An 8889-nucleotide genomic window follows, 5' to 3' on the forward strand; every position below is an offset into this window, starting at 1 on the left:
TCTCTCTCTCTCTCTACTATGTGCATTCCACCATCCGCATTATCATTTATATAGGCTAAACTTTTTTTTTCTTTTCTGAACGCTTTCATATTTTTCTAGGCTAACGCGCGCGCATCCTCAAATATCAAGGACTCCGGATCCTAAACCCAATTATCCAAATGCGGATGATACATTGCTAGCATAATACACCAGATGACCATTCTTTAATTAGGGTTTATGATAATAATATCGCTCTGAGGGACACAGCAGAGGCAAGCGAGAGCGATATATGAATACGCCAGCATTGGAGCTATTCTATCTATAATGATATTACGGAGATCGAAAACTGACCACCGATTGTGTCGACTGTTTGCTTAAGGGTGTAATGATTCAATAGATTGAAGTTGGAAAAGAATTTTTTTTTAAATTGTTGACTATCCAGAGGTGTGAATTCCCTTTAAAAAAAAAAGTAATTAATGCATGTACTCCACTATACGTGTGCCGTATAAGTAATAAGTATAGTGGATTAAAAGTTAAAAAGGTACGGTTGACATGCACGTTCAAGTTTGAGCTTTAATTAAAGATAATTATTACACCCGCTTTGTGAAGGGGAGCAATTCAATATCACAAGGTGACCGGGTTGGGGGGGCGGTTTCGTTTCCATACTCTCGTTATGTTTCAAAATGTAACATTTCTTAAAAACTTTCCCATTCCGGCATTACTGCACTTTTTCTGAAAGTTTTCCCGTGGGATAATAGCTCATTAAAATTGTTGGAGGAGAAAGCGATCGGAGACGGGAGAATTTGATACTGAGGTCTTGAAGTGCACTTTGCCGGATAAGAAACGAAGGCTTTTCTTTTTACTTTTTACTACTCTATAATACTTGCTATCATAGGGTCAGGCAGTGCAGGAATGAATGCAGGACGTACATGATGTAGTGGTCGTATTATCAGCTGGACGCTGTGGCTGCGAAACTGACACAGGTCAAAATTGTTCGTATTATTTTTGGGAGTAAAACATTCCTCTCAGCTCTATAGCCTTTGAAACGATGTGGTTAAGTGTTTGGACTTAACTTCGACGATAACAGCGTTTAATTTTCATCATCATCATGATCATCATTATGATCATCATGATCATCATCATGATCATCATCATGATCATCATCATGATCATCATGATCATCATCATGATCATCATGATCATCATGATCATCATCATCATCATCATCATCGTCATCGTCATCATCATCATCATCATCATCATCATCATCATCATCATCATCATCATCATAGTAAATAGCAAGGAATAAAAAATGGTTAAGACTTATGGAATTGTCCAATTTTATACTTATCATCATCATATACCGCCGCCAAAACACCAACCTCTACCATCAGCAAAGTCATTTTACGTCACAACACTAATCCTAGTAGTCCCTGAGCTTTGTTACTTTTTCTTTAACTTTACAATCATCATCAACTACAATTTACACAAGAACAGATCTTCTAGAGCGCTACTGTTTCTCCTTTGACCCCGCCATCAACTGCTATTTTTAATGTGGAAAACTTACTTACTTTATTTTGTCCTTCCTCTTGTACCTCTAGGGCGTCGAGGGGAGAAAGAGCTATCTGTCTCTAGCAAGCTGGATGACCTGGCTGGGTGGAATTTTGTATGTTTTTAGGGTATCCCTCAAATCCTTGATACTGATCTTCCCTTGTCTTCTCTTTTCCTTGTACCCTTGTATTCTTTTTATTACGCTTTACTGGCAAGTTGGTGAGGTGCCGTACGTGTCAGAAGTCCAAACCACCTCTGAATGGGGAAAAACTTACACCAAAAACAATTCTTCCCTCAGCGGCAGCAAGTGACCACTCGGACCACGACTGCTTTGGCTGTGCCGTACTGTCTCATGGGCGTGAGGGTCTGGTCTATGCCAAGGACGGTCATGTGCCCCTTGACCTTCTGGTACTCCCCTTTAAAGGCGACCGGTGTCCATCCCTCATTGGCAAGCCCAAACTCTTTTTCATACAGGTGAGCAAACAACATTGCATTGTTTAAGGTAGAAAAGTAATACACTGTTATAATTTTCTATCAACATTTTTTCTTCTTTCATATTTATATACCTTCTTTAACGGGAACCTGTCCAAAACGGAGCCTTTCACAATAGAATCGTCCCACTCCCCCATCCTACTTTGATAAATTTGTCTATCTATCGATCTATCTATCTATCGATCTATCTATCTATCTATCTATCTGTCTATCTATCTATCTATCTATCTATCTATCTATCTATCTATCTATCTATCTATCTGTCTGTCTGTCTGTCAAACCCGCTTCATCCACGGGGTTCGACCATAAAGGCACTCTTCTCTCCATTTTTGTCATTCTTATACGTGCATTTTGGAAGCAAAGTAAGTCCTCACTAGTTTTTGTCCACCCTTCCCGACTCTATATTCACCCGTACCACTCCTCCCCCCCCCTCCCCCTTTTAATTCTAAATCCCCATTTTTCTGCCGTTGGACGTTTGTGTGTGCTTTTTAAGAATAAATATATACAGGTCAACAGAGTCAGTGGGCCTGTGACAGAGATTTCTGCAGCGGTCACAAGTAGCACGCCAAGGGCGAGAAAAATAACCCCGACCAATCAAATGATGGGGTTGAGGGGAGCGTCCAGAAATTGACAGGATAAAAAAAACGCAGGAGGCGCGCGCTTGTCAGTTGGACGAGAAGGGTTTAGGTAACATCCCCAAGAAAGATTAAGGGATTTAGGAACAAATAAAGGTTTCTAAAGGAGATTTAGGGGGGGGGGGCTGTTATTTTCTTTTGTCAAGGTGGAATGGATGTTTGGGGCTTTTTCGGGTGGGTTCGTTGCTAATAAACACACTAGGAGTCACACAGTTTTCACAAATGTGGACTAGAGTTTAAGAGAAATAGGAATGGATCAAAATATAGGTCAGACTGTTTCTCTCTCGGAGGCATAAAATCCAAAGAGCAATACAAGTAATAAAATTGATTGCCAGTTCTTCTTCAAGGAAATTTCTCATTGCAAGGCCCTTGGACGTGTGCTGGGAAAATGTTCATGGATGGTCAGCTTCTTACAAATTAAATTCAAATTCTTGTTACGACAAAGAATATAAACCTTACTTTCGGGGAATTCCTCATCCCCTCTCCTCGTCCCCCCAAAAAAAACAAAAACAAAAACACATCCTAAAATATAAAAAAACACGCCCAAAAAAACCCCACCAACAACCTGATCACCGGCGTCCCCTTTCCTTCCTCCGAAGCATCAGCCTTTCCTTGTATTTGAGCCTGAGTGGAAATGGGAAGGCTTACGTGCAAGGCCGGAGTTGGAGAAGGCGAAAAAGGAAGATTATTCAGCTTAGGAGCTTATGTGTAGGCGTAACTCGCTCCCGTAGGCGTAATAATATCATTTCCAGCTATTTTCTTTAGCCACAGAGACTTGTGAAATAACGTCCTTGATCGATGAACGCTCGTACCTAGACCTAGCCCTTACGGGAAGGCGATGTTTATATTATTGCCTGGGGCGGGGAGTGGAGACAGAAGCTGATCCATTTCTATAGACCCTTTAAAAAAAAGGGGGGGGGGGCGCTTTTCCCCCATGCCCAATCCTATCAAAATGACGCCATCTGATTGGTATAGCATTGTTCATGGGATGTATTGGCTGTAGTTAGAGTATGATCTTTGTTGTAGTCAACACACGGTTATGATAAGGTTAGTTTTGTAGATGATAGACTTTACGTTGTTGAATGTTACGGCTCTTTTATTTTTGTTACGATTCATCTTCTCCCTAAAGACATTCCAAAACTTAACGCGTTAAGAGAAGGTTCAGGACAGCTACCAGTTCCATCACAATGATCAAACTTTCAGCAATACAAATACATGCAGTAGGAACAGTTGTATGCCTGTTGAAGATGATGTTGATGATGCTGGTATCTATCTATCTATCTATCTATCTATCTATCTATCTATCTATCTATCTATCTATGTATGTATCTATCTATCTATCTCTCTATCTATCGATCTATTATAATAATATGAACAACTCAAATATGAATGCCTGTCAGTTTACGACCATTAATTCTTGTTAAGCTTAATAATAAGAATAACAATAATAATAATAATAACAACAACAACAACAATAATAATAGCAATAATAATAATAATAATAATAATAATAATAATAATAATAATAATAATAATAATAATAATAATAATATATATATTTTAAAAAAATAATAAACATAGGTGCCTGTGTTCTTAAACAGAATTCTTAGCACTGTTTTTTTCGAATCCACGTTTTATTTCTTATGAAAATCAAAATGGAACGATTTTGTTAAGCATTGCAAATAAACATCATTTTCAGTTCCAGTCACCTCTCTGCACATTGTGAAGCCTCAAGAATAGGTATAGGTGTGACTCGGTGTGACAGTTTGATCCCTCAGGCCCCCAGGTTTTTGTTCCTCCTTTTTCCAGTATAAATAGCTTTCCTGTCTGGTCGAAATCCTTTTAAAGGAAAAAGTACCAGGCGCTTGTTTTGTATGGAATTACGGCCTCTTTCAGAATTATAACGTTATTTTAAAAATAGCATGGCCTCGGATTATAACGCCCTTCTCCGACATGACTCGGATTGAGAGTCTTGAAAGAAAACTGTCAATATAACAAATTTCAAGAAACCTTTATTGTGGATTCGAAACATGGCCGTCCATATCATCCTTGTCAAACCTTACCAAAATCGAAAACTTGCTGTTTAAAAAAAAAAAGTAATTTATGTTTATAATATTATATATTGTCTTGATTTCTCCGTAGGCGTGCCAAAGCGAAAGAAGTGGAAACTACCTAGACACGTCGTGTTCCTCCAGGGGGCGCTCTCCTGTTTCTCCCTCCTCCAGCAGACGATCACCAGTGTCGCCGCCAAGTCTTGCCGGCGACGAGGACTCACCGGAACTCTCGGGCATAATACACATGCGCAAGATCCCAATCGAGGCTGACTGCCTCTTCTGTTACTCCACAGTGCCTGGTAGGTTTTCCTCAGTGTTCAATAAAACCAGATATTATTACTGGCAAGAGCTCCAGATATCTTTTTACAGCTGTCGTTGCAAAGAATCCCCCCCCCCAACAAAAAACCCTAAAAATAGCACATACACACCCAAAAAAATACATTAAACGAAAACAAGAAGTTACAACACCCCCCCCCCCCCCATACACACAAACACACACACGCACTCACACACGCACGCACGCACGCACACACACACACACACACACACACACACACACACACACACACACACACACACACACACACACACACATGCGCATATACACATACATACAGATAAATAAACGATCTGTGAATGCCCAACTTTTCCCCCATAAGTATAGACTCCGACTGGCATACAGGCTCTGTTTAATGAAAATTAGACAACACATTTGACATCATCCTTATCAGTGAGAGATTGCTTCTTTTCTACTCACTTTGTTTTCTTTTTAATCTTTTTAGAAAAATTTACGACATGGTTAAGCAGAAAAGACCCCCCCCCCCCCCACCCTTTTCCAAAACCGCCACCGTTTTCCCCTAATCGAACTGAATTCACAGAGCGGTCAATACAGAAATAAAACCGTCTATGGTAGAGTGAGTGAGTGCAAAGAAGATATTTCGTTCTGGGCTGTCTTTATGGTGAGTTTCTCGGGGGGAAAAGTATATTAAACTTTTGCAGGGACTGAATAATTGTTTTTTTGTTGTTGTTATTAGCGCTGAAGTTAAATAAACAGATTTCTGATTTATGTGCAATTTAAATTGTGTCTACTTTCCCCAAATAACATGGGCTTCGCACGAGACTGCCTGAACTCTTGGCCATTGGGGACAGATTTATGCTGGACGCTAATCTAGATTAATTCAATCTACTCAGGCAACCCATAGCGACAACATGACCGAGACCTCTGGTTTCAAAATTTTCCGTGAACTTTCGTTCACAACGGGTGTCTAACAATCTCAGTGCGTTAGCTTTTAGAAGTAGGTCGAATGTCTATCTAGTCTATGATGAATAAGTAAGACACGTTAGCGCAAACTAAAACAAATCATGGAACAAATCAGGGCACTACATTGCCCCTATGAGTAAATGAATGACACTATTTGAAATGGCTCATGCTCATACTTGTAGTAGTCGAATCATTCTAGATTGTGACGAATTAATAACGAACGAAACGTCTTTCTTCGAGGGCCAATAAATATGTCTCTTTAGCTTTGCATCTTCTTGCTTGTATGCAGCCAATTTCAGATGTAAACAAGGCTTTCCGTTAATTTTCTTTTTCTTTTCCAGGCTACTATTCATGGCGGAACAACCAAGATGGCTCCTGGTTCATTCAGGCGCTCTGTATTGTGCTGGAGAACTACAGCACCAAGATGGAACTCATGCACATGCTCACTCACGTCAACCGTATCGTGGCCTACGAGTTCGCCTCCTGCACAGACAAGGAGTTCTCGGAGAATATGAAGACGATGCCTTGTATACTTTCAATGCTCACGAGATACGTCTATTTCCGGCCCAAGAAGCAGGATATTCGATAGGAGTTTTTGTATCTATGCTATCATTCCGTTCATTCTCAACCGCCTATTGTTAGAATTACTTTTAAAAATGTACGTTATATGCTGTATAACCAGTCAAACCCACATTTTCACAATTGATTGCATAATTTGCGCTCAAACGTATGCACATAAGGAGACACGCACAAGGGCGAGCACGCTCGACCACACACTCACACACACACGCACACACACACACACACACACACACACACACACACACACACACACACACACACACACACACACACGTGCCCTCTTCCAAGTAGTCATTTCGCAGAGAAACCTTGAAGAAGATAGATAGATAGATAGAGAGAGAGAGAGAGAGAGAGAGAGAGAGAGAGAGAGAGAGAGAGAGAGAGAGAGAGAGTGTGTGTGTGTGTGTGTGTGTGTGTGTGTGTTTGTGTGTGTGTGTGAGAGAGAGAGAGAGAGAGAGAGAGAGAGAGAGAGAGAGAGAGAGAGAGAGAGAGAGAGAGAGAGAGAAGGAGGAGAGGGTGTTGGCGTAGCAATAATTGTTGCTCCTATAGAAAAATAAGGACTTGCCGTACTCTATTAGCCACCAATAATTTGTGAATATAGACTAATGCAGCCTGAGCGAGCAATGTGAACACACTTTTTGTCTTCTCTTTACAAAATCTCCCATCATCACTGAGACACTCTCGAACAAATCATACTTGTTCGCTTTATCATTATACAATCATTGAATTGTTCACCCTTCCACACTTAACGCATATCCAGGACACTCAAGAGTCAATTAATGTCTTATTACAATAGGCTTCGGCGACATTTTGAGTTTAAACTATTCGTGCTAGCATAAAACGTATGTGCTTTATAAAAACCGTAAGAAGACATGTATACTGTTCATTGGCTATGCAAAGACAAAACCACGTTACATTGGCGTATGCTAATAATGGGGCAATTATTTTTTTTCGCTTGTTTCTCCAAAATATGTGCGCGTAGTAAAAATTAAAATATGACCAGTTTTGAGCCCTATTGTACCTATGCATGTACTTCGAAGAAATCACAATTATCTGTGGTTGTCAAAGTCTGCGGTAACTTTTGACAATGTAACACATCCACGTCTATGGTTTAGTAGTAAGACTCTCTACAAGCACAGGTGGTGTCGAAACAGCCCTCATCTTAAACCATCTAAACAGTGTCAATGAGGACGTAATACACTCAAGAGCTTTACTACCATTACAAGTAAAGGAAGAGAAGATCTTGAGGAAATGAACATTATAAATAATTACATGTACGTGTACTCTATCTAAAATTATGCATTGTAAACGATGTTTGATTGTGTGCTGTTCATTTTGTTATTTGTCTGTTGTTGTTTTGTTTTTTTCTTTGATGGCCAAAAAATTATTATTCAGTTTGAACGTGATTGCTCCGATACCCAAGAAACATTTAATTTAGCCCAATGTTTGCTATAAAAACCTGTGCTTGGTGATTGGGCACGTGTATGCGTGTACGGTAAATAAAATATTATAAATTGCTGTGTCAAGTTTATTGACAACCAAGTACCAACCCTACAGGAACATGAGTTTCAAAAGAGTGTAGTTGTGAATGGCTGTTCTGTAGTAATTTAACTATAATTTAACTAAGTTGACAGTACGGAACATGAGCCTATTGTACTGTTATGGCCAGCAGAAAGCCTAATACATGTATATGAATTTTTTTATTAAGTATGAGCGAGGTGTAAGCTTGTTTGGAACTTTTGAGAGCCGAAACATTTTTGCCTTTTGAATTTGTATAAGTCATATTATATAATATGCATATAGATATTTTTTTCACAACATTTCAAAATTGGTATACCGGTACGTTCAAAAGAGCGCAGGACGAATACTATTTTTCTCTTAGTCCTTTGACTTTGGTGCCGTACCATTTATTCCATGAAATTCCCTACAGTACTGATGTATACGGTTCTTACACACATTTCTGACTCACTACTACTACATGTAGGCCTACTAATAATTGTATTAGGCTACATGTTGTACCGGTATTAATTGATATCATATCACATTATATTTGATGATATCAGCACTACTGATTTGATCATGAAAAGTTATTTTTTTCCTGAAACATGACTATTAATAATTGCCAAGGCAACAAAACCCAGACGACTTGACTGGTTATACAAACAAAAAAATAAAGAAGACAAAATCGGTGTGAAAAAAAATTTATGATTATGTTAGTTTTCTTTTTTAATTCTACAGACTATATATTGCACTACTGCATTCTGGGTGGTTGTGGCGGGTGTTCTGGTGTGAGTTGCTCCTTCTTTCCTATGATATATATTATTTTACATTATAT

At 39.2% G+C, this 8889-nt stretch overlaps 1 protein-coding gene across 10 annotated transcripts in view; it reads left to right on the top strand.

The window, feature by feature from the left end:
• Window positions 1–8756, top strand: part of LOC101857389 (caspase-3) — a 98136-nt gene extending 89380 nt beyond the window's left edge. For 9 of the 10 annotated variants that reach the window (XM_005092475.3, XM_005092476.3, XM_013079289.2 and 6 more), the window contains exons 4-6: window positions 1829–2004; window positions 4800–5010; window positions 6314–6640. In XM_005092475.3, the coding sequence (XP_005092532.1) occupies window positions 1829–2004; window positions 4800–5010; window positions 6314–6561 (635 nt within the window). In that variant the 3' untranslated portion in view covers window positions 6562–6640. Of the gene's footprint in view, window positions 1–1828; window positions 2005–4799; window positions 5011–6313; window positions 6641–8707 lie in introns of those variants that run through there. The other variant, XR_004858238.1, reaches the window with a different exon arrangement.
• Window positions 8757–8889: the final 133 nt, after the last annotated feature.

Source organism: Aplysia californica, unplaced genomic scaffold (genome assembly GCF_000002075.1).
Source record: "Aplysia californica isolate F4 #8 unplaced genomic scaffold, AplCal3.0 scaffold00047, whole genome shotgun sequence".
Taxonomy (NCBI): Eukaryota; Metazoa; Mollusca; class Gastropoda; order Aplysiida; family Aplysiidae; genus Aplysia; species Aplysia californica.